Raw genomic sequence first — 26,599 nt, forward strand, 5'->3', positions numbered from 1 at the left:
TTTTCATCACTCCAAAAAAGAAACCCCATATCATTAGTCAGTCCCCATCACCTCACCATGTCTCAGACATAGGTATCCATTTATCTATTTTCTAGATTTGGCTATTCTTGACATTTTATATAAATGGAACCATATGATATGTGGTTTTTTGTGTGACTGGCTTCTTTCATTTAACATATATTTTCAAGTTTCACTCATGTTTTAGCATGTATATGTACTTCCTTTGCTTTTATTGCTGAAAAATACTCTACTGTATAGATATGCTATATATGATTTATCTATTTATCAGTTGAACATTTGTATTATTTATACTTTTTGGCTACTAAAAATAATGCTGCAATGAATATCTGTATATAAGTTTTTGTGTACCTGCATGATTTTATTTCTCTTGGGTATACAACTAGGTTGGAATACTGGGTCATATGGTAACTCTGTGTTTAACCTTTTGAGGAACTGTCAAATTGTTTATCAAAGTATTGTTTTAATTTTGCCAGTTTGATGAGCACTAAATAATTTCACTGAATTTGTAATGTGTACTTCCACACTGAGTTTGAGGTTCCCTATTCTCAATCACTGGCCATGTCATTTATTTCTAAATAGATTTTCATCAATTTTTAAAATCTTTTTTCTACTGAGTTTTGTTTGCCTTTTGCAAACATCCGAGAGTCCTTTGAATATTATCGATATTAAGGAATTTTGTTGTCTTCTTTGTAAACATATTTGTCTTGATTGTAACATTTGTCTTTTAACTTTGTGGAATCTGTGTCATATAAAATATTCCATTTTTGTGGAGCTAAATATATCTTCAGAGTTTCAGGGTTCATTAAGAAGTTTTTCTCTACTTTCAGATTATACATGCAGTTGCCTATATGCTCTTATAAGATTTTTAATTTTTATTTTACATTGTCTTTATGAAAAAAATTTACATTGCACATAGTATGAAATAGAGGCTTATCTGCTTTTCTACTGAAATAAAAATATATTTATCATATATTAAATTATCAAATATAATAAAAAATTTTTCTGGATTCTCTAGGATTCTGGTGTGTTTTAAGCCACAGGTCAGGACTACCTGTTGCTTACAACATCAGTTTAGTAGGCTTTAGCATTTAAAAAAATATAAAATAGAATAAGAAAATAGAGTGTATCATATGTAATAAGGATATGTGTGTGATAAAACCTTTTATTTCTTTTAACATACACATACACATCAATGGTCATTATGCATATAAAATATTTCTTATCATGAATTAGAATCCATAAAGTTTGAAATTCACTCCTACATGTGTTCCACTGATCCTCTTGTCTATTCCTTTGTCCATATAATATTTATCTGATTACAGATGCTTTAGGCTAATATTCTGATATCCAGTAAAACAAGTGCCTCTCTTACATACTGTCTTTGGTTATTCTTGGACATTTGTTCTTCCACATAAATCATGTGGTCATTTTTTTCTAACATTAAAAAAGAAACACTTGTTTCTACTCTAATTAGAATTGCTAAATTGGGAGAATTTACACTTATACTTTCATCATATTGTTTATTCGGTATGTCTTTCTGTTTCTGAAACAGTACATTTCTATGATTCTTATTATACAGGTCTATGGTTTACTTGTTAAATCTAATTGTAATTATTTTATAGTTCTCTTCACTGCTGTGACAGAAAAATTTTCCCATTTTCATTTCTGTGTGTTTACTACAAATACAGAGAAGCTATCAATTTTATTTAAGAAGCCAATTTTATTTGGCTATCTCATCACATTCTCTTATTAATTTTATTGTTCATAACTTGAGTCTCCTGGGTCTCCTAGGTATACAATCATATTTTCGAGGATGGCTAGAAAAATGGTAAATAATTTGACAGTATAAAATGGTAGTAGTGAGAAACCTATCTCCTGACTGTAAAAAGCAGTTTAAATATCACACACAAGAAATGAATTACTCAAATGACTGACGCTCATTCCTCTCTCTTCTATTTCTCGTTTCTCCTTCTGTTTCAGCCTCTGTCCCTGCTTTGAAAGCCTCCATCTCTCCTGCATCTTCTAAGTTGTGCTACTAGTGAGAGTCCTTGGCTTCTGGTGCCTGGGTAGTAGGAAAAAGAGGTGGTCCTGGCTTTCAAGGTACCATTAAAAATATGTTATCTATCCATTTAGAGATATGTAGATGTAGTACAAGGCAAGATGCTAAAAGAAATATCAAGAAACTGAGACTGTCCAGAAAGATGATAAAATGGGATATATAAGACATAAAAATAAGTAATTCTATTTTAGATAGAAATGACATGTGCTTCAAAACAGGTATAGGTAAAGTATAAGATTATTTCTCACGAAAATAGTTACAGGGGGAGATTATGCACTACAATAATGCTATAACTTAGATATAGATCAAAAAGCCTTTGTGAAACCAGCTGAACCTAATTATCACATGTATTACTATTCTCTTAGGAAAAAAGCTGCAAGCATTCATTCATTTATCGAGACAGGGTCCCACTCTGTCACCCAGACTGGAGAGCAGTGCCACAATCTCAGCTCACTGCAGCCTCAATCTGGATCCCAGGCCCAGGAGATTTTCCCACCTAAGCCTCCCAAGTAGGTGGGACTACAGGCACGCACCACCAAGTCTGGCTAATCTTCTGTATTTCTTGTAGACATAGGGTTTTGTTATGTCGCCCAGGCTGGTCTTGAACTCCTGGGCTCAAGTGATCCACCCACCCTGGACTTCCAAGGGGCTGGGATTATAGGCATGAGTTACCATGTGCCCAGCCAAAATTTGCTTTTAAATAATGGACTTATCAGTTAATTTCTGACAACATAACTCATACGTTTCTAAAAGACCAGTTGGACCGGCTAATGGTAACAGTCCTTAAGTTGTAGTACTGTCAAAAAAGGGAAATAACAAAAGGAATAAATGAAGAGTCTGCTATTAACAATGACCTGTCCTGACTACTCTTTTACTGAGAACAGGATTCATTTTATTCAATAAAAATAAAATACATAAATTCCTATCATGTAAAATTTCTTAAAAATAGGTATTGAGTAAAATCAAGTGCTACTAAACTTTAATATAATGTTTGTAATTCAGTGTTAAAATCAACACAGTCTCTTGCACCGCCAAAAAAATCAGTCTAAAATTTTCACCAGGGTCAAAAATTCTTTATATTGGAATTCACACAGTGTATAATAGCAAAATGCAGCTGTTACATAAACCAGGTAGTTTATTGGTTCATTCATGCTATAAAAATATTACTGACATTTCATCTGGTCAACCGTCTTAAAGGTTAATTCTTGTTTCCTCTTTCAGATTTTATTCTAGGTGAACTGTTCGGGCAGATTCTATTTACCTATTCTGAGCAAACCACAAACTGTTTCATTGCTCACTCTTACTGTTAAGAACATATTGACTGGCTGCCTGCTCTGCTGTTTAATTCATTTATGCTGAGAGTCAGGCATGAAGACAGAATTTTAAATGTGACATTTGCAGACTGTTAGGTCATTTAAGCTCTGACAACACTAGGGAATTCCTGACATATAAACTGGATCTGATTACCAAGCACAGACGAGCTTCCCAAAGGAGCAAATTTCTGATCATTTTTTGTAATTTCTCACAGAATTGCAATACTAAATTTTAATGTCAATGAAAAATATATATAGCCAACATTTTAAAGTAAACGCCTGTTTGTTTTAATAAAGTTCAAACTGGCACTTCTAATCAATACATATCAGCTAAATAAAAATTATTTTGATGGAAAAAGGCATATGGAAAAACTCACAATAACAATCAACATTCATAACAATTCTGAGAAAGTCTGCCATTTAAGAGCTTTTAATATTTACTATAATATGTAAGGTTCTGAAAATTCTGCTAGGTCTAAAGGCTATAACTCTAGTCAACAGACCATTTAAAATTATTAGATTCTGGCCCAGCAGGGCAGAGGTTATACTGTCAAATTATAGTACAAGTCTAAGCTTACATACTTAAAACACTGCCTTCTCAACAATTATAGTTATGTAGAAAGGATGATAAAATCATTATAATTGGAAATGAACAAATTGCCCACATGACATGCAGAATTACACTTCACAAGGGTTGACAATGGGGCGGGATAAAGGATGTAGGGCAAGACTGTTTTCTCTTTTTAGCGACTCCAAAAAATTACACTCAATGATATTTTTGCAACTCTTTTTCCTTGTCACTAAGTACTATACACAATGGGTCAAAATGAAAGTTTTCTGAAATTAAATTTCGTAGTCAAATAATGCACAAAAGATAATCCTTATTTTATCCCATATTTTATGTAAGTAAGAATTCTGGTGTTAAACAGCAAGTAGCCTTTTAATACTGTGCTTCGAATGGGACTTTCAACTGTAATAGGGGTAGTCTAAATAGGGATAGACAGCCCAGAATGCCTTTCAGCTACAGCACATTGATTCTGAAAACCCTAACAAAAGCAATTACTTTTCAGAGATTAAAAATCTTGTTTCTTTCAAAAGAATAAAATGAAACGCAAACCTGGTGTATTATCTGAGCTACAGGAAGTTGTTCAGCATATTTCAGAGGTTCCATTGGTTCCTCATCCATCTGGTCTTCCTTATAGCTGGAAAAAGAGAATTTAAAAACACAAAGCTAAGGCAAATACTATTTTGAAATATGGCAAATATTTAAATATGTCAAATATGAAATATAGTAAAATGTATATATTTAAGTTTTTGAAATAATCAGTATTTATCAACAATCTTTGAAACACTACCACTGAAAAATTTTAAATGACTATAAAGGTATTCAGACTACATTAAGTAACTATGCAATAAAATTAGCTAACATCACTTAATGTTCTCAGATCCTGTCGTTCTCTGAGACAAAAATGTTTCAATACACTCTGTTCAAAAGAGGGTGTTTCTTTCATAGCCCTTAAAGGTCTTCAAAGCCTGGCTCCAACAAAACACAAGCCTCATCTCCAGCAACCCTTTCTCTACTTAACAGTCTACTGTTTTAGTTATATTTTACTGGCCAAACCCCACTGGGCCTTGCACCTCCAGGAGAGAGACCTTAGGAGAAATCAATCCTGCTGACATCATCGAGCCTCCAGACTGTGAGGAAATACATTTATGTTGTTTAAGCCATCCAGTCTCTGGTACTTTGTTATGGCAACCCTAGCAAACTAATACCTATTAGCATTAGGCATTTTTGCCTCAATTAAAAAATAAACTAAAGTAAATACTCATTGACCAAAAGAAAATACACACACACACACACACACACACACACACACCTTGCTTTAAAGCATTTCACAGTGTATCTTTTAAAAGTTTATTCATTTTATGTATAAAAACACATACAGGCTGGGTGCAGTGGCTCACGGCTGTAATACCAACACTTTGGGAGGCCGAGGGGGGCGGATCACTTGAAGTCAAGAGTTTAAGACCAGCCTGGCCAACATGGTGAATCCTCATCTCTACTAAAAATACAAAAATTAGCCAGGAGTGGTGGCTGCATGCCTGTAGTCCCAGCTGCTTGGGAGGCTGAGGTAGGAGAACTGCTTGAACCTGGGAGATGGAGGTTGTAGTGAGCCGAGATCACGCCACTGCACTCCAGCCTGGGAGACAGAGCAAGAGTCTGTCTCAAAAAAAACAAAAAAACAAAAAAACACAAAACACACAAACACACACATAAACGTACACAGCAACAAAAGAAAAAACAGACAAACTCTACAGACATCATCAAATTTTAAGACTTTTTTGTTTCAAAGGACACAATCAAGAATGTAAAAACAGTCTACAGAATGGGAGAAACTCTTTGCAAATCATATAACCAAAAAGGAACTTATATTAATAAGAATGCATAAATACAACTCAAGAATAAAAAAGCAAACAACTCAGTATTTTTCCTTCCTTATCAAGGACATTCTTAAGTGCAAATGATGTATTTTTGTTTGTTTCTCTTCTACTGTGGTCAGCAGTGGGAAAAATACAGTGACCACTTATGCAGGTTGGTTCCACTGCCTTGATTCCTGTTAAGGCACCAGCAGTTTTAATAAATATCTTCTGAAAAAATAAAAATTAAATCACCGACATTAATTCTAAGAGTATAAAAGAAATATGACAAAGTCACTTTTCATTGGTTATTCCAAAAATCTAAAATAACAATGTATAAGATGAAATACATTTTTTTTCTCACAAAATGTCTCTTAGTCAATATAAAAAATATTCTTTAGGTATACAAAAATATTTGAAACGCGGCCATTTGTTTTGAATAATTTTTTATAATGCCATGTAGCTGTTATGAAAAATTCCAAACACGTTTCTATATTTTTTATATTATTTTCGCAGGATCATTTAAAAGTGAGCTGCAGATATCATGACAGTTCACATCTAAATATTTCAGCAAAATATTTATCAACCAAGGATATGTCTGAAATGTTTCTTAACAACTGCAGCACTTTTTCCAAATGCAATTCACAAGTAATCTTGAGTATCACTATGGATATATGAGTATTTTACTTACCCAATGTTTCATAATCAATTAAAATGATTACTCATTTCTATAATTTCTTAAAAACATATGTCCACTGCTTTCTTGCTTTATTTTGATATCAAGAAGTGTGATGTTAAGTTGGTTCAATGTTTATTATTTTCATTTTCAATTATTTTTAATTTTTAAATTACTAATTTTTTGGCTTGGAAGCTCAGACGGCCTTTATTTTCCCTTTTGCTTTAAGGTCTAATACTATAATATATCTTAAAAGTTGATTGTTACAGATCAAGTTTCCCAGGTACACGGCAAACAGGAGTCCTTTCAATATGGAAATTCAGATCTCATTTTATTTCAAAAAATGTTTTATTATAACTTTAAATACCACATCTGTTAATTTTCCACTTATTTCCTAGTTCAAGGTGTTGAACTAAATATATGGAAAATTCTCTCTTTCTGATCCTTTTCATTTCTTATTTCAGTTTCATTTTCTTGGCTCTTTCTATTCTTTATGTCTTTTATTGAACTTTTGGAATATCTATCTTCCCTTGTCTACCTTGTAATTTACTTTTCATTTCTGAGATGATTTTTCTTTTTTCACCATTTACTTTCCCGAGTTCAGTCAACTGCTGTTTCACATATCTTCCTGTTTGTCCATTTCAATTGTGAGTTTTTGAATGTCTGATTCATGGTATCCTTTCATAATGCAACTGCTTGTTTAATATAGGTTATTCATGTTCAGACATTTCATTTCAGTTTTCCTGTTTTGTCATTTTTCTTTGATTTCTTTCCTTCCTTTTTATTTGTGCTTTCATTCTGTGTGTGTGTGTCATTTACTAAGAAGGTCTGATTTTAATTTTGTTTTATACTTATTGTAACTTTGTAAAGGTGCTGGCTTCTTTTTCTGTTGAGGATTATTTGTATTGGCTTTTTCAGAATCAGCAGTAACAAGTCATCTTGCCATGGAGGGTGAAGAGAGGTAAGTTGACTTACTAGGTTTCTCAGTTCAAGAGCACCCTCTTCTGTGGCTTCACTGAAGTGTAGTTGCTTTAATAAGTGGTGCTTTTTGTGGTGGGAGGGGCAGGATTTGTCTTTAAAAAAATTGTCTTGTTCCCGTAGTGCCCTTATCTTCAGCTGCTTTCTTTCCTTTCACCACCACGACTCCAAGGGACACTGCTGTCCCACTCTGTCCTTTGCAAGTAGTCTTCCATTATCTCAGAATTCATGCTTTCCCAAGATTGTCACCTAAGGTCATTCATACATTCTAAGCCCCATCTTGCAAATCATTATTAGTCAGGTCTCTGACAAACCATATATAATTCAGACAGAGAAAACTACAAATATTAATTTCAATTTACATGTGGCAGCCATCCTAAAGGAACCTGGAACTTTTCTCCTGTGAAATGGTAAAGTTCTCTTTTCTTAAAGTCATCCAAGTGTTCCTTTTACTTAACATTTTGAGTCATTTCAGAATCCCCCCTAAAAGAATGTTTTTTCCATGATCTCTTTCCAAGATCCTTCACTAAGAAAATCTATTTAAATAACTTAATAAGGGAGTAATTTCTACATGGAAAAAGCTGTGCATTCCTTATTTTGCTATACTATTTTTTTAAATAGAGTTTTTGTAGAAGATAACACATGTTACTTATTTACTTTACAAAAGGATTTTGACTCCAATAGAGTCATACTACCATTTCAAATGAAAAGATAATTAAAATACTGTCCAAATCCTCTGCATAAATAAAATTCTCCTGGCAAACTATGAAGCCTATGAAGTTAGTCTTTACAATCCCCTGTGCTTTCTGGTGTTTTCTATATCCTTTTTCTCTTTCATATCCAGTACCCAAAAAATATTTCTCTTCTGTGCTATTCAAGCACCCTAAAATAACATTGTAAAATTATTTACTGTGTCCATCAGAAGGTTATCTCTAACTCAGAAAGAGTAAAGTTTATACTCTATAGTGCCACACTGAGATCAGAAAATTCATGTATAAAATAACATACAGCCAGGTATCATGGCATGTTCCTATAGTCCCAGGTACGTGGGAGATTGAGGAGGAAGGATCACTTGAGCCTAGGAGTTAGAGACGAGCCTGGGTTACATAGTGAGACCCTATCACAAATAAATAAATAAGCATGAAATTACATAGTTTATTTCAGGTTGAAGGCCAAAGCATTTTTCCAAACACTGGAAATAAAGCCAACAAACTGAACAAGAAAGCAGAGACACTGTGCTATGCTAGATACAAACTAAAAATTAAGAATATCAATAACAATTAAAGACACATCATCTAGAGTAATCCAAAATCATTAGGAAGAAATTCTCTACACATACCAAAAACAGGAAGGTAGCCAAATAGTATAACCTGTTTTGAAAATATGGCTCAAACAAGCACTTGAAACTAAAAGGAAATAATAGAGAAATCAAATTAATTTCTTCCTAGAATCTCTGGAAAAAAGGATAGAAAAATTCACACTCCTAAACTGCATTTTTAAATGTTCAAATAGTCATATAATAGATAACGCATATTGTATAAGATATAATTGACAAACCTGAAAATTTAAAGACACTCCAATTAAAGAAAACTGAAGTTTATTGGTCAATGCAGACAAACACAAAATGCTACTACAAATTCAGAAAGGTCCCAAGAGTCACTAAAGCTTATTTTCATGAAAACAGGCTATATAGCAATGATAAAACAATCTAATACATTACTTCCCTCAAAATGAGATCCCCTCCAAACTCCCTGCATCATTATTTTTCTAATTATCAAACTAAAAACTTGTGAGAGAAGATATGAAAATAGAACTTCAGTTAAAAGCTACTTTAAAGAAGCACAAGAAAGACGGTAAGCCAGGGAAAAAAGACTTAATATGGGGCAGAGAACAGCAAGTTAAGTCCAAAGAGAACTAAGGTTATACTAATTTATGGCCCAACTGTTGAAATGCATCTTATTTACTGTCAGTTTCCAATGTAGTATAAAAATGCACACACTAGTTAAATAAGAAGACCTGTCAAGCAACTCAGTAAAGCTAATATAATAAAATCCCAGAAAAGTAAACTCTTGTTTTCATTTGAGAGACTTTAAAAGTAACTTCTTGTTTGGTAAAAATTATAGGCAGGTTTTCCAGAAGTTCACACAACCAGCTAACCCGAATGCATAAGGAACTATCTGTGTAGAGTCAAAGGCAATTCTAAAATACTAGTGTAGAGTTCTGGGGGATATCAGAGAAAAAACTTGTCAAAATTATTGAGCACTTACTCTGAACTCTACTAAATCTATCAGGAGTTAATGTACATTGTTCCAGCCATTTTATTTTGCTTTTGCCATACATATTTAAGTACACATGAAAAATACATAGAATATCTACAAATCATTTCATTAATAAATTATACGGTATAATTCAGCAACTAGCTTTTTTCATTCAAATGTGAGGTCAAATGTGACCTGTCACCTGTTTCTGTATGTCCTGTGAGCTAAGAATGGTTTTTATGTTTTTGAATGGTTAGAAAAAATAAGTCTAAAGAAGAATAACATTTCATGACTAGTGAAAATTACACAAAATTTGAATTTCAGTGTTGTACTATAACAGCAGAGTTGCATACTTACAACTGAGACCATATGACCTATAACCTACAAACGCTTTAAGTATTTACTATCTGGCCCTTTACAGAAAAAGTTGCCCAACCCATACATTAGAATAAGTATTTAGAAGTGGACTTGCTCGGTCATAAATTATGTACATTTTAGATTTTGCCAGAAACAAGTAAATTGCTATCCAAAATGGCCACATCAATGTATACTGCCACCAGAAATCCATAAGTTCCCATTCCTTTCAACATCACCAATTAAATTTCTGTAAGAAATAGTATCTCATTGTTTTAATGTCCACTTCCCTTCTAAAATCACCTTTAGGTGATCACTAACATGAGTCTTTTTCTCTTCTTAAACTGTACTTCTTTTTTCTTCTATTTGGTTTGTCTTTTAAAAAATTAATATGTAGAGTTATTTTGATAATATAGACAGAAATTCTTTGAAATAGATGTTACAAATGATGTCACCACACCTTTTCTTCTCTTTTACCTTTGTTTGCATTGTCTCTTTTTTTGCTATATATGATATTCTATTCCATTAGTCTTTGACAATCTTTTTTTATTAGCTGTAATTTGAGTAGTGTGACACCTTTCCCTACTCCTAAGCAAAAAAAAAAAAAAAAAAGTTATTCTGCAGTAATTCTGATGTTTCCTTTTTGCATTTTTATCTTTAATCCATTTGTATTTTGTTTTTACATACAGTGTAAAGGGGAAATCTAATTTTGTTTGTTTCTCCATGGCAAACCAATCGCTTCAACATAGAATTTTTTGACTTACCTATCCTTTCCTCCAAGTAAAACTGTATCTATCATACATATATTGTTATGCATGAGTCTCTTTGGGGGCTTTATAATATGTTGTATATTTATTTACCTAATCTGAACCAATATCACATTATCTGAATCACCACAACTTTAAAACAGAAAATCCTGGTGTCAGATAGACTAAATGCCTCTCCCACCACTACTGTTCATACTCCTTAGTCATCCAAATGGCTTTGGCTTTTTGTTCCTTTACTAGTCCACATGAATTTGATAGCCAGCTTATTAAGTTCCATGAAGAATCCTACAAAGGCAGAATGTAGTAATAGTTAAGAGAGCATACCTGGAGTCAGACAGCTAGCACTTCCACTTATGAGTTGTGTGACCAGATACAAACCTCTCCACATCTGTAGTCATATATAAAATGACTACATACTCCACAGCTGTTTTGAGGATTAAACAAGTTAATAAATTCAAAGTGCTTAGAATAGTGCTGGTATTTATTAAATACTGGAAGTTTAAGAGAAATTGAATTGCATTTATTTACAGATAATTTAGATAAAATTATATGATAATTTATTCTCATCCCTAAACATGTTTCACCTCTCCATTTATAGGTGTTCCTTTATGATCTATAATTAATTTTGTCTCCATAAAGATGATGTACATCTTTTAAGATGTATAATTGGGTGGCTTATAACTTTTGTTGCTTATTTTGTATTAATATATCTATAGATGCATGCATATATCTATTATATGTAAATAATATAGGCATATATTATTGATTTCCATGTAATGATCTTTTATCTGGCAATCTTACTAAACTCTCTCATTAAATTTAATATTGGCAGATTCACTTAGATTTTTCTATTATACAGCATCTGTGAAAAAAAGGAAGAGAGAGTTCCTGATCCTCACACCTCCTATTTCTTTTCCTTACTCCATTAGTTGAGACTTTTTGTGCAGTAACAAATAGATGGGATTATAGCACGTATTCTTATCTCATCCCTGATTTTCATCGAAATGCTTCTATAATTTCACACTATATAAAGTTTGCTGCTAGTTTAGACACATTCCCTTTATCAAGTTATGTCCCATTGATCTGGAGTGTCTAAGTCCCTTTTTAAAAAACATTATCATTTATGATTAATGATTTTATTCAAATGTTTTTTCTGTATCTACTGAAATAATTCTGTATCTACTGAAATAATTACAAATTATTTCTCATTTAATGTACTGATACGATGAAATACACTAATATATTTTCTAATCCTGAATCATTCCTCTCATTTTAAGATAATTTCTATTTGGTCATGAAATGTTTTTATTTATACACTACTGAATTTGAATTTTATTTAAGATTTGTACATCTATGATCACAAGTGAGGCTGGCTATTTTTTTCATTCTCTCCTTGTCTAGTTTTGGTTTCACTGAATGAGGTAAGAAGCTTTTTCATTCTGTTCATATTATGTCTGTTCATATTATGTCAGCACCTCAAGTGGTTAACAAATGTCAAATATAAAAACCATCTAAGCCTGCTGTTTTGTTTGCAGTTTGCTGGGAAAGGGAACATGTTTTTTACAGTTAAAAAAAGAGCAGTATCTTTCAGTTGAAGGTTTATTTCTTTTACTTACTTTTTTTCTAAATCTAAATATTACGTTAGCCACATCCAAAGTGATTTTTATATCCTTATATTGAAAATGTCTCATGTAAATAGCACATTTTTAGGTTATGTTTTTAATTTAGTATGACCACTTTTTTTTTGAAATAGGGTACTTGGTCCAATTATATTTAATGTAATAACTAATATAGCTGGATTTACAACTACTACCTATTTTCTATTTCCCATCTGTTTGAATTTCCTTTTTCTTCTTTTGAAACAGCCAAATATTTTATTAAATCTTTTTTTCTGCTATGAACTTGATAGGCGTATTTTTACCATTATCATAGCAATTATATTAGGACACACAACTTGGACTTGGTAGTCTAATCAAACTGTTCAACATTATCATTTCTTCAATAATAGTAGTACCTTACAACACTTTGACTCCATTTATCCTCCTGCCTTTGGCCTTATTGTCATATATTTTAATTCTATGAATACTTTAAACTCAACAAGATTGTGGGGGTTTTTGTCTAATTAAGTCAATTATTTTAATTGATATATTCACTGATTCTGCCTCTCTTCATTCTTTACGGAATTTTGCTGTTTCTCTTTATAATCATTTCTGGCTGAAGAATTTCATTTAGTTTTATTTTATTTCAAGAGCATTGGCAACAAATTCTGTCTGAAAAACATCTTGATTTCATCTTCATTTATGTAAGATATTTTTGCTGTGTAGAGAATGATAGGTTAAAAGTTTTCTTCCTTTCACCACTTTAAACGTGTCATTCTATTGTTTTATGGCTCTCATTATAATATGTCAGTATTAAAGATAATGTAAGCTTCCTTCTCTGTCAGGCTTTTAAATTTGTTCTCTATGTTTTTTCAGCATTTTGACTATGATGTGCCAAACTGTGGTTTTCTTTGCATTCATTTTGCTTACAATGAATTAACTGAATATGTGGTCCGACGTATTTCATTAGTTTAGGAAAATGTTTATTATCACTTTAAATATTGTCTCTTCTTCCTTATTTTCAATCTGTCATCTAGTTTGGGACATTATTTACACATATGTTGGACCATTTTTCTGTATCTAACATGTCTCGTACTCTTTTCTGTTTGTTTTTTTTCTGTGCTTCAGTTTCAATATTTTCTATTGTACTGTCTTCAAGTTCACTAATTCTGTCATCTTCTGTATCCAATTTGCAGTTAAGTCGTCATTGACTTCTTAATTCCAGATACTATATTTTTCAATACTAGAATGTTCATTATTTTAGTTACACTCATATTCTCTGGTGAAACTCCCCACCTTTTCATCTATTTGCCAAGAATATTTTTCCCATTTTCTTGAACATCTTAAACATAGTTATTTCAAAGTTTTGTCTACTACCTCCAAGTTTTGGATCACTTCTGAGTTTGCTTCTATATTCTGTTTTTTGTTTTTCTCTTGGTATATGATTACGGTGTACTAGAAATTTTTAATTGATGGGTGTAGGAAACTGCATACTTAAGAAAGGTTATATACAGTGTTATTTTCCACTTGAGAAGGTCCGTGTGTTCCTCTGCTGGGCAGTTAAGAATGATGCTCTGATCACTTTTACTCATTCAGGGACTGAGCTGAATTTAGACCACCTGGAAATTTTGATAAGACTAATTCGTTACACCTTAATGTGGCCCTATTCTAATGGTGAGGCCCTTCAAGGTTTTCAATTGAGAGCCTGGCAGGTTTTGTTTCAACACAGAGAGAGTAAGACTATAGAGATTTCTACTATACTGTTCAAAGGTTTCTGACTTAGATTTTTGGACTATTGTCCTGCACAGCTTAAGGATTTGGCATGCCAGCCTCACTGAACTGCCAAAAATATACTCATCACTCCATCCCCATTAGTAACCCTTTAACAGAGGCCAAGCCCAAATTCTCACCTGTAGCGCAGAGGTATGTGACTTTTCTATGCAACTAATCACCTCAATCATAGTATGAAAGCAACCATGATGATATGTAAATCAATGAATAAAGCTGTTTTCCAATAAAACTTTATTTTAAAAAATAGGCAACAACAAGATTTGGCCCATGGGCCATAGTCTGCTGACTTCTGCTTTTGCTACACTGGGAAAAAGCAAGTGTACCCAAGAGAAAAAAGTGGCTAGAAACTGTCAGCATTAGTTCACCACAATCTCCACAGCTGTCAACTCTTACCTGGTATGTTCTTAAGGGGCTCTCATCCTGAAGATGTTTATCTCTTCAGTAATACAAGACTAGTAAATTCATAGCTCTGGTTATCAGATGTTTTTTGCTTAGTAATTTAGCTTCCCTTTAGTTTTAGAATTTGGTAAGTATTTTGAAAGGAAAATTGGTAATATAATTGAGACAAATATCTTGAAAAGGAAAGTTATTTTTTGAGTGAATGACAATTTTGTCACTCACCAAAAATGTTGCTGGTAAAATTTCTCTATACTCTAGCAGTGGCCCACTGCCAAGCCCAGATTCTCAACCTTTGGTCTACTCCCAGAATTGGCCAATGATTACAGAGAAAAACTGGCTACAGATTCTCAGCTCATCTCTGAGAAGTTTCCCCAAATCTGGATTTTTAGATTCTCAGTCCTCATTGCTTCTGCAACTGATATTTTTAAAAATACAATTTAATCTGTCTTTCCTAATTGTTCTTGGTGAGTCCATAAGCCTACTGCAAAGTATTTCATCCTGTTCAGAAGTAGAAATTGTACACTACTACTTTTGATATTTTCATTATCATTTAGTCCCAAGTATTTTTTTAAATTTTCATAGGTTTTAAAATATTATTCTAAGAATTATTCAGAGTGTTTTTAAATTCCCAAACATATGTGTTTTAAACAATTCTTTTTTTACTACTGATTGTAACTATTACACTGTGATCCAAAAAAAAAAAAAATGCTCCTTAAGATTCCAACACTTTACGTTATTAAGACTTACTCTTTTGGCCTAGTATTGGTTAACATTTGCAAATGTTACAGTTGGTCTTAAAGAGAATATTTATTCCCTAATTGTTCCATTTCTTGGCTCAAGTTTATTGATTATGTTGCTTACATTTTCAATTTTAAAACTTTTGGATGGATCTTTTATTGGTTTCTGGTACTGTAATACTGAAATATTCCATTACAATGATAAACTTATCAACCTGTTTTTTAAATATGTAAATTTTTGCTTTAAACATTTTGTGGTTATATTACTAAGTAATTAAGAGTTTAACATGCTTTTCTCTTCCTGATGAGATAAACTTTTACTTAGTTACCTTGCTTATGATTAATAATGTTATATGCTGTATACTCTATGTACTATGTGCATACACATATATGTATATGTACTATGTATATATTACACACTATAAGTATTTAAGCTTTCTTTTGGTGAGCTGTAGCCTAGTAATCCTTTCAGTTTCAACTATTTAATATCATTATATTTTCTGTCTGTAGTTATGCTTCTTTTTATCCTAATACACTATTCTGTTATAAACTATTATTATTCACTTATTTAAATTTATTGTGATTAAAAAGTTATCACTATTTCTCTTCACTCCCTTACTGACTTCTGATTGATTTTTTAATTTCATTTTTTCTCCTGTAACGTTTCTGATCTTATCTTCTCTATTTCTATTCATTTATTAGTCACTCTAAAAATGTAAACTGCCTACTTTCCTCATTGTCTAAAGCTATTAAAATTTACAACCCTTTTCCCAAAAATTACAACCTTTTTCCCAAAGGAAAAAAAAAAATCTGAAACTCCAGAATACTTTAACCAATCACTTCCTCTTCTCCTACATAATGTTGTTATTAAATACATTAATACTTTGGTTTATCTTACTCCCCCAAATAATTATTGATGATCATTGTCATTATCGTAATTATACAATATATTCAGTTTTTGCTTAAATTTACTCACACATTACCAATTTATTACAGCATTCCTATTTACACTCAGACCTCTCTTCTGTTTCATTTTCCTTTTTGAAAAAGCTCATCCCTTTAGGTATTAAGGTGTGTTGATATCAAACACTCTCAGCTTTTGCATGTTTGAAAATGTCCTTATTTTTCGTTCAGTCTTTAAGCTAGTTAAGCTAGTTTAAATTCTAAGCCAACAATAATTTTCTCTCAGTAGTTTATTGGTCTTACTCTAGTAACTTTTGGTTTCCGCTGTTGCTATTAAGATGTTTGCTGTCAACTTAGTTGTTACCCATTGTAGATACCATTTTTCTCTTTGACTGATTTTTAAATCTCTTATGTACTTAGGGAGTTCTAAAATGTTCACATAAAGTATGAACTCTGTGTATTGTTCTTTGGATTTGTTGAACTACCTTCAAAATGCAAAAGTATAAGCCATTATCTCTTATATTGCCTTTTGCTCATTCTATATTTTCTTCTCCCTGGAACTCTAATTAGACATAGCCAACAGTTTCCAATATTATCTTCATGTCTCATGGCCTGTCTTAACACTTTTCATCTGTCTACATTTCATACTGAGTTATTTCTTTAGATCTCTTATTTTACTAATTCTCCTTTCAAGTATGAGTTATCTTACAAAAATCATTAAAATCTTTTACTCCTTCCTGTATCTATTCATACCTTTTTGAGATACGACTTTGTAGCTCCTTCTAAGAAAAGATAGTCTGTTTTTCCAGCCCTTGAATTTTACTTGGATTTGTGATTCCTTCTGCACAATAGGATGCAGCAAGAATAACAGGGCTCCAGTTTAAAATCTTGGCCACAAAAGGTCTTGCACACTTTTGGGACCCATGGATAACCTCTTGGAGGATAAAGGACCATATGGGAGCTGAATCAACATCAAAAGTCCCAGATACGTGAGACAGTATAGCCAAAAATTAGAAGTCACTAACTCAACCCAAAGATGACAAATTCTGAGAAAGCACAATATAAACTAGAAGAACCATGCAGGTTGAGCCCATCCTAAATTGTCAACCCTCAGAATCAAAAGCTAAGTATGTGGTTGTTATTTAAAGACATTAAGTTTTGGAATGGTTTTTGATGTGTCAATACCTCAATAATATGTCTACTATTTAATCTGTTTACTACATTTTTAATTTGAATAATTGTGGTTTACAAATAGGAAAGTCTATCTGGCCTTTTCCAAATATGCCTCATCATTCTTTATCATGTTGTAACCTTTGTGTAATCCTTCATTTCCTTCTTTTATTTTTATTTTCCTTCTTTTATTTGTATTTTTTTTTTTTTTTTGAGACGGAGTCTCACTCTTGTCACCCAGGCTGGAGTGCAATGGCACGATCTTGGCTCACTGCCACCTCTGCCTCCTGGATTCCAGCAATCCTCCTGCCTCAGCCTCCCAAGTAGCTGGGATTACAGGCGCATACCACCACACCTGGCTACTTTTTGTATTTTTAGTAGAGACGGGGTTTCACCATGTTGGCCAGGCTGGTTGGGAACTACTGACCTCAAGTGATTTGTCCACTTCGGCCTCCCAAAGCACTGAGATTACAGGAGTGAGCCACCATGCCCAACCTCTTTTATTTAAAAAAAAAATTTAAATAGTTATTTTGTATTTTGTAATTGATAATTCATATATCTAATGTTCTTGCAGGTCTAATTCTCCTGATTATTCTGTATTGTGTTAAGCAAAATTCTAAGATGACCCTCAAGATTCTGATCCCTTGGTGTTCATATGCCCTGTATTGTCCACTTTCCTGGAACACAAGCAGGACTGTGAATATGATAAACTTCACTCCTATGATAAGGTTATGTTATATGACAAAAGTGAGGGAATTTTGCAAATATAATTAAGGTCTGAAATCAGTTCACATTTAGTTAATCAGAAGGAGTCTGTCCTGAGTGGGCCTGACCTAACCAGGCAAACCATTAAAAGAGACCATGCCCATCCTAAAGTTAGACAGACTCAAAATAGGAGAGACTCTACTGCAGGCTTTGAAGACACAAATGGCCATACTGTGAACTGCCTTTGGAGGGGCCATGAGGCAAGGACCTAAGACAACTTATAGGAGCTATGGATATTGTTTGGTTAATACTCATAAGAAAATTAGGATTTCAGCCCTGCATGTGCAAGGAACTGAATTTTGTCAACAATGAGTGAGCTTGGAAGAGGACGCCAAGTCTAAGATGAGACCACAGTATCAGGTGGTCTTTTTCGGCCTGTGAGACTTCAGGCAAAGGACCCAGCTAACCTGTACCCACACTTGCAGCCTACAGATACTGTGAGATAATACATGGGTGTTGTCTTGCACTGCTGAGTTTGCCGTAGCTTCTTATACAGCAATAGAAAACTAATACTCTTACGGGATTAGCTTGCTTTCTCAAATTGTCTGCCATTTAAGTACATGAACACCTTATCTGTGAGGATCCTGAGGAACCTCAATTGAGAATGATTCCCAAATTGAATTTGAGTTTGCTTCTGTCTTGCTTTGGGTTGCTATCAATCTAGTATCACTTCAACTGAATTGCTCCACTTTAAATTTCTTGGGCCAAGAAGGTTAACCATGTTAAATCACGTTAGAGTATGACTGATTACATATTCCCAGGTAAACCTCTTTTACCACCACATCTCTAGCCAAGGCAAGAGAAATGTCCTCATTTTCTTCCTCTCAGACCGTTAGATTTTATTCCAGCCCACTCTCTGACTGAGGGTAATGAGAAGTTAACGGTTTTATGCAGAGGTCTTAAGCTCAACTGTCAACAAATGGATTCACAGTGTTTTGTCCTAACCATCACACAAAGCCATTCTAATGAAAACACTACGTTTCTATATTAGCACATATCACTTAGGCAGTCCTGCCTTCCACATTCATTCAGCACTTGGGTTTTAGTGTCTATGTGTTTTTTCCCAAGAGATTTCCCTACTGTTGAGCAAAGTGGAGCTTCGTCTGTTGCAAGCCACTGTTTAGCAATAGGCTCCTGCAAATACTTTCTGCTCCTAGATAAAAAGGCCAACAGGATAAGGCACACAGTCCCCTGTAAAGGTGTCTTTAGATGAAGGTGCACCTGGAAACACCATGGGTTGGACCAAGAAGGAAATTACAACCCTAAATCCCATGAGAGCCCTAAAGCAAGAAAGAGCTCCCATTGATACTCTCTCTTTTTAAAGTAAATCTATACTGCCCTTGCAAAAGGAGACAGAGTCTGAGCTTGCTGCCAACTGTTCAGGGAAGCTGCATGTTTAGAATACCAGCTGTTACTATCTAGAAACACTGTAGGAAGTGGAACCCATGTAGTCCTTACCACTGAATGAGGGGGTGCCACCAGCTCTGCTTCAATCTGGAAGAAGCCAGCAATACTATTCATCAAATGTTGTTTGTCTCTACACACTTACTTTCTTGGCAGCTCAGCTAAGTATTTAAAAAGATATTTTTTAAAATATGATTTATAGAGCATCTAGGTATTTTGTAACAGAATTTTCAGAAAAACCCAGTCAGCAACATTACAAAAGTGAATTCAATTGATTATTCTTTATTATTAACTTCAAACCATCTCTCTAAACTCATGTACCTTAATTTCTTGTTCTGAGAAAGTGAAATGTTGTATCTCATTCTAATATTACAAGGTGTTCTTTTATTGAGAAATGTTTCCTTCTAATGAAATGTGAAACTATGATGCCAAGGCTACGGAAGTCAAACTGTATTTTTATATCTGATATAGTTTAGAAATTTGTCCCTGCTCAAATATCAGGTTGAGCTGTAATCCCCAATGCCGGAGGTGGGGCCTGATGGAAGGTGTTTGGGTCATGGGGGCAGATCCCTCATGGCGTGGTGCTGTCTTCACCACAGTGAGTAAGTTCTCGCAAGATCTGGTCATTTCAAAGTGTGTGGCACCTCCCCCAGTGTGTGCTCACACTCACTCTCTTGCTTTCTCTCTTGCACTCTCTCCCAAACCCTCCCCTTCCTTCCTCCATCTCTCTTACTCTCACTCTCCTCCATCTCTCTTACTCTCACTCTCCTCCAACCCCCCTTCCTCTGCTCACTTAAACTTGCTCCTGTCCTCGCTCCCATTCTCGCCATATGATGTGCCTGTTCCCCATTTGCCTTCTACCATAATTGGAAGCTTCCTGATGCCTCCCCAAAAGCAGATACTCCTATGCTTCCTGTACAGACTGCAGAACAATAAGCCAATTACTCAGTCTCAGGTATTTCTTTATAGCAGTGCAAGAACAACCTAATACAATACCTAAGGTAAAAGTGGGTTTTTTCATAGTCAGTGTTAACTCATGGGAACATCATGTATTCTTTTATTACCAGAAGTTACCTAACTTCTGGATAGTCAAGGTTTTACTGTATCTAATTTTCAAAGAAACAACAGAAAAACAAAAAACAAACAAACAAAAAACCTACATTTGACACTAAAATCATACAAGATATATTTTAATCATTTTCTATGATTTAGAAGATACGTATCACAGTATTTTTACATGCAAAAGAGAAACTATTGTGAACATCACTTTTTTTAAAGCATAAGTTAGATATGTTTTAAATATCTTGCTTATGCACAGCAATTACAGTAGTTACAACTTTATGTCGCACCGTATAGTTCATTATCACCTGTTTCAGTACTTTAAAGGAAAAGTACCAAAGATTGCTATAAAACATGCAATCTTAAAATCACCTAAAAGCAATATAAAACACTATTTTCTTGCTCCATCTCTCAATGTACATGCTCTAAATATAAATATCTTTGATATAAATAAACATTATAAAAATTAGATATATTAATTTTAATAAAACCCAGTTTAAACTGCTTACCAAGTATCTCTGAATCTCTGGCTGGCAGTATAGTTCAGGCCAAACAAACTAAGTCCATTACTACCTGCAGTGTAGTACAATATAATTCTCAGCCAGCATAGTCAGGTATTTTGAGATCATATCCTAAGAACTCTTGTATTTCATTATTTTGTCTGCTCTTTACTTCTTGGGAAATCATACTAGAATATATTAACATTAGAAGCTGATGCCATCAGATAAGGAACAGAGAATGGCTCTTAATATTGAAGTTAAAATGAAGGAACTGAAAAAGGCATTCCATACAATACAAGCTGCACGCTTCCCTTAGTGAAAGTACTTTCAGAATAATAAGTCACAATTTCATCAAATTAAAGAAAGCATCAAGTCTGGAATATCTCTGAGTATAACAAGAACTATGTATACAATGAATGCATTTAAAGCAGAGAAAGATGGAGCTTAATACAGCTAGTCAATGTTGGTAAGTCCCCTGATGTTCCTTTATTTTTTGAGAAAAATAATTTCAAAATGAAAATGTTTAATTACTTGATAGTAATTTATCTATAACATCTGTAGAAAAACATGCTTTAAACAATATTTACTATATCAATTTCATAAAAACTCACATAAATAACCTTACTTTGACTTTTTAGGTCCACTTTCGCATTATTCAAAAAATTTTCATCATGAAATTTTGATTTTTGGATTAAGCCCTGAGAAATCAGTTTTCTAATAAAGTTAACAGCTGTGCCCCAAAATGGGTATCCAACGTAAAGGATATCATGAGCAAAGACCTGAGTTCCATATCATTTACCAGGTCCATTTTTTCCCCCACAATAAAACCCATAAATAGTTCAACACTAATAGTGCAATGTCAGAATGAGTATTAAAAAAGACTAATAGGCTATAATACTGAATTAACACTAGTAAGATAAAAACATAAAGAAATAAGCATAAATCCTGAAATTGAGTTGTTTTCTGTTTTGTTTTTTTAAGTCAGCTACACAGGTAAGTATGGGAAAGCCAGGCTAATAATAATTCCTGTCAGAATGGGGTATAGATGGCATGGCTGATAAAAACACAAATCAAGCTATAGAAACAGAACTATAATACACCAAATAAAGATGGCATTGTATTGCTCATTGTATCTCTTGCACTGGAGGAAGACATCAATATGACTGTGATGAGTTTTAGATGGCACACTTTTAAAAAGGCATTGACAAAGTATGTTCATTTTATACACACTACCCTCAATCTTCAAAATAACTCATAAGGTAGAGAGTAGATTACCCTAAGACAGATAAAGTATCTGAGTCTTAGAGAGATTAAGGTATTGTATTAGTCCATTTTCACACTGCTGTAAAGAAATACCCAAGCTGGGTAATTTATAAAGGAAAGACTTTTAATTGACTCACACTTCCACACAGCAGGGGAGGCCTTCGGAAACTTACGATCATGGCAGAAGGCAAAGGGGAAGCTAGGACCTTCTTCATATGGTTGCAGGAGAGAGAAGTGCAAGCAGAGGAAAGGCCAGACACTTATAAAACCATCAGATCTTATAAGAACCCACTCACTACCACAAGAATAGCATGAGGGAAATCACACCCATGACCCAATCACCTCCCTCCTTCTCTCAACACATGGGGATTACAATTCCAGATGAGATTTGAGTGGGGACACAGAGTCAAACCATATCTGGTACCCAGAAAAAGCAAAATTTGAATGCAAGTGCATTCAGCTCCATGCTCTTTCTACTAGATCATGTTGCCTTAAAAGTTTCTTCTAGCACGAGGAGGGGGCAATTTGGCCATACTTCACTTGTAGAATATTTGAAACCCAGGTAGCAAGGCACACCATTATTTCAACAAAAATTGACATTTCTGAAATGGGATTACAGATTTATATGTTAATGTAAATGTCTTTTCCCTCTTGTTTTACCTAACAGCTACATTCCTAAAGTGTTATTATATAAATCAGTTTTTAAAATGGACTCCACTTTCCCCAATGACAAGCTAGAAATAAAGACTGCCTTATTACTAATTAGTAATAAATAATTCTCACACACAAACACCCCTTAACTCTTTTTGACCCTTCAATTTCTTGGTCAAGTATTTAATAACATGGAAACTAATACCTAAAAATATGTCACAAGTATCTGATAGATTTACCTATTTCATAGATAAAATTCCATATTGTTAGGTTTTTTAAAGCAAAACAACTTACATATAGAGAGAAATTTTTACCATCCTTTACAAACTGACAATTCAATATCAAAATTACTTTTCTCTACCAGTTGCCTGAAGAAATAACTATCATAATTTATTTGAAGGCATAAGCTACCTTGATCTCCAGCATTTAAAAAATTAAGACAGTTCCCTATGTACAAATATATGATACTACTGCCATCTTCTGGTACAACACAATTTCCCAATTCTGTATAGTATTTCTATAAATGAGAATCCTGCAAATATGAAATAATCAGTTTATATCACTGAAACCAGAATTGATAATCAGCTAAATGGCTAAAATGCAGTTTAAATAGAATTCTAGCAATCATTAATTTTTATCAGTGTGTGAGGTAAGTGCTCTCAATAATATTTAACACTTAGTGCTTCACTATATTTGAGGCATAGAATTAAGCGCTTTCTAAGCAAAATAAAAATTACTTTAATAACTATATGAGGTAGAGTTATTATTCTCATTTTACAGATGCAGAAACTGAGAACAGAAGAGGTCCCATAGTTTGCCCAAGGTTGCACAGCTAGTAAATGGCAGAGGATCTGAATTTAGGAGCTTATTGATTCCAATGACTTTGCTTTTATTATTATATTGTAATATCCCCTATAATGTCAGATAGTAGACAATAAGTAAGTTTGTTAACTCATTTCGAATGGTAAGATTTAATTTGGTGGAACGGAACAATAATATTACAATTAGTGCAAAGATCGGAAGAGTCACATAAATCAAAAAGACATAAATCAAAGAACTAAAATAAACCTTAAAGGTCACATAATTTATTTTTCCATACGATATAGAACTTTATCCTCTAAAAATCCAAATGGATTTGCCTCTAATTGTTTTATAAATATCATATGATTTGTAGACTTTATACAATTAAAAATTTTAGGTGCTATGCATTTAGTGTTTAAATTAAAATTAACTTTGCCTTGACATACTTAAAAATATTAATAAACATTAGTTGGAAACTACTACCCCTAGTAAACATATTTGCCAATTTAGAGATGTTGTATTAACACAAAGGGATACGATACTGTGTTGTGCTATACTATTTATATATACTGATTTGTTAAAAGTCATAAAGCAACTCAATTGATGTTTTTGTTATGTACAGATAGGACACTGAAATAAACTGCTAAAAAACAAAAACAAAAAACTACCCATGATATGACCAATCTATTTTGAAACTATAACAATAAGAACTTTACATGTATGCAAAATGACAAAATGAGTAATTTAATTATGTTTTGGTACCTTCATAAATCAAACGAATCACATCTAATTTCTGAAATTTCATTTTAATGAGCTTTTGAATAACTGAAGTGACAAACAGCTGTAAATAACAATATAAAATAAATGACAAAATAAAATGCTAAGATAATGCAGAATTATACTGATGAGTAAATTAATCACTTTGAAAAATATAGTAAGATGTAGACAGGGAGAAATCCTGTCAACTGTTACTTGAGCCATTTTGGTGAATTTTTGGTTCATAAAGTTTTATAATCGTATCAATTTACTATGACAAATTTTAGGCAAATCATATGATCACAGTTTCATATTCCTCACAATCAATTTTACCCGAATCTCAAAGAGATGTTACTATTGAATATGGAAATTTAACTTTCGATTTAATTTCCTAGTAAATATTATAAATACTAGAATCCATATGTCCAATAATAAATATATACTATAGTAGGTCCTTTACATTTCCATATAAATTTTAGAATCAGCTTGTCAATCTCTATAGAAAAATAAAAAAATGAAAAGTCTGCTGGGGTTTTGATTGGAATTGGGTTGACCCCAAATCAATAAGATCTCAGAAAAATAGTCAATATAAAATCAACTGTAATACTTCTGCATTTGAGCAACAAACAAATGTAATTTTTAAAAAATAACATACAAAATATTTAGGAATAAATTTAATAAAATGTGTAGGAAATATCTACAATACAATAATATGGAGAAATTACATGAGATCTAAATAACTGTAGCGATATGCTCATGGATGGTGGGGACTCAATATAGTTAAGCTGTGATACAGCCCAATATAAAGTTAATTCAATCCCAATCAAAACCCCAGTAGGCTTTTATTCTTTTTATTTTTTTACTTTAAGAAACCTACAAGCTGATTCATAAACTTATATGAAAATGCAAAGAACCTAGAACACTGAAAACAACCTTGAAAATGAAAAAATAAATCTGGAAGACTTACATAATTTCACAAGTTTCTATAAAACTACAATCATCAAGAATGTAATACTGGTATAAAGATAGAAATATTTCAATGCAACAAAATAAAGTCCAGAAATAGACCCCAAAAACATGATTTTTTGAGAAAGGGATCAACACAATTCAATGAGGAATAAATACAGATGCTGCTCAACTTAGGGAGGAGTTATGTCCCAATAAATTCATTGTAAATAAAAAATACTGTAAATTAAAAATGAATTTAATACCATGACAAACCCATTATGAAGTCAAAAATGATAAGTCAAACCACTGTAAGTTGGGTACCATCTGTAATTTTTTCAACAAATGTTACTGGAATATTTGGAAGTCCATATGGAAAAAACCTGAACCTTAACCCCTACCTCACACAATACTCAAAAATTAATTCAAAATGGAACACAGACCTACACATAAAAGCTAAAACTATAAAACTTCTAGAAGAAAACAAGAAAATCCTAATGACCTTGGTTAAGCAAAGACTGCTTGCATAATAGGTACTAAGCATAAAGAAAAAATAAGTGAATTTCACCAACATTAAAATTTCTGCCCTTCAAAAGATATCATCAAGAAAATGAGGCTTGGCACCATAGCTCATGCCTGTAATCCCAGTGCTTTGGGAGACCCAAGCAGGAGGACTGCCTGAGGCCAGGAGTTTTAGATCAGCCTGGGTAACACAGCAAGACCCTGTCTCTACAAAAAAAGTATAAGAGGCCTGGCGAGGTGGCTCACACTTGTAATCCCAGCACTTTGGGAGGCAGAGGCAGGTGGATTGCCTGAGCTCAGGAGTTCGAGGCCAGTCTGGGCAACATGGTGAAACCCCGTCTCTACTAAAATACAAAAAATTAGCCAGGCATGGTAGCATGCACCTGTAGTCCCAGCTACTTAGGAGGCTAAGGCAGGAGAATTGCTAGAACCCGGGAGGCAGAGGTTGCAGTGAGCCAAGATTGTGCCACTGCACTCCAGCCTGGGCGACA

At 33.3% G+C, this 26,599-nt stretch overlaps 1 protein-coding gene across 2 annotated transcripts in view; it reads right to left on the reverse strand.

The window, feature by feature from the left end:
- PIGK (phosphatidylinositol glycan anchor biosynthesis, class K) overlaps positions 1-26,599 on the reverse strand; it is a 121,045-nt gene that overhangs the window by 26,586 nt on the left and 67,860 nt on the right. For both annotated transcript variants that reach the window (XM_011953153.1, XM_011953154.1), the window contains one exon: positions 4,511-4,595. In XM_011953153.1, the coding sequence (XP_011808543.1) occupies positions 4,511-4,595 (85 nt within the window). The remainder of the gene's footprint in view (positions 1-4,510; positions 4,596-26,599) is intronic.

The sequence above is a fragment of the Colobus angolensis genome, unplaced genomic scaffold (genome assembly GCF_000951035.1).
Source record: "Colobus angolensis palliatus isolate OR3802 unplaced genomic scaffold, Cang.pa_1.0 Scaffold359, whole genome shotgun sequence".
NCBI classification, from domain to species: Eukaryota; Metazoa; Chordata; class Mammalia; order Primates; family Cercopithecidae; genus Colobus; species Colobus angolensis.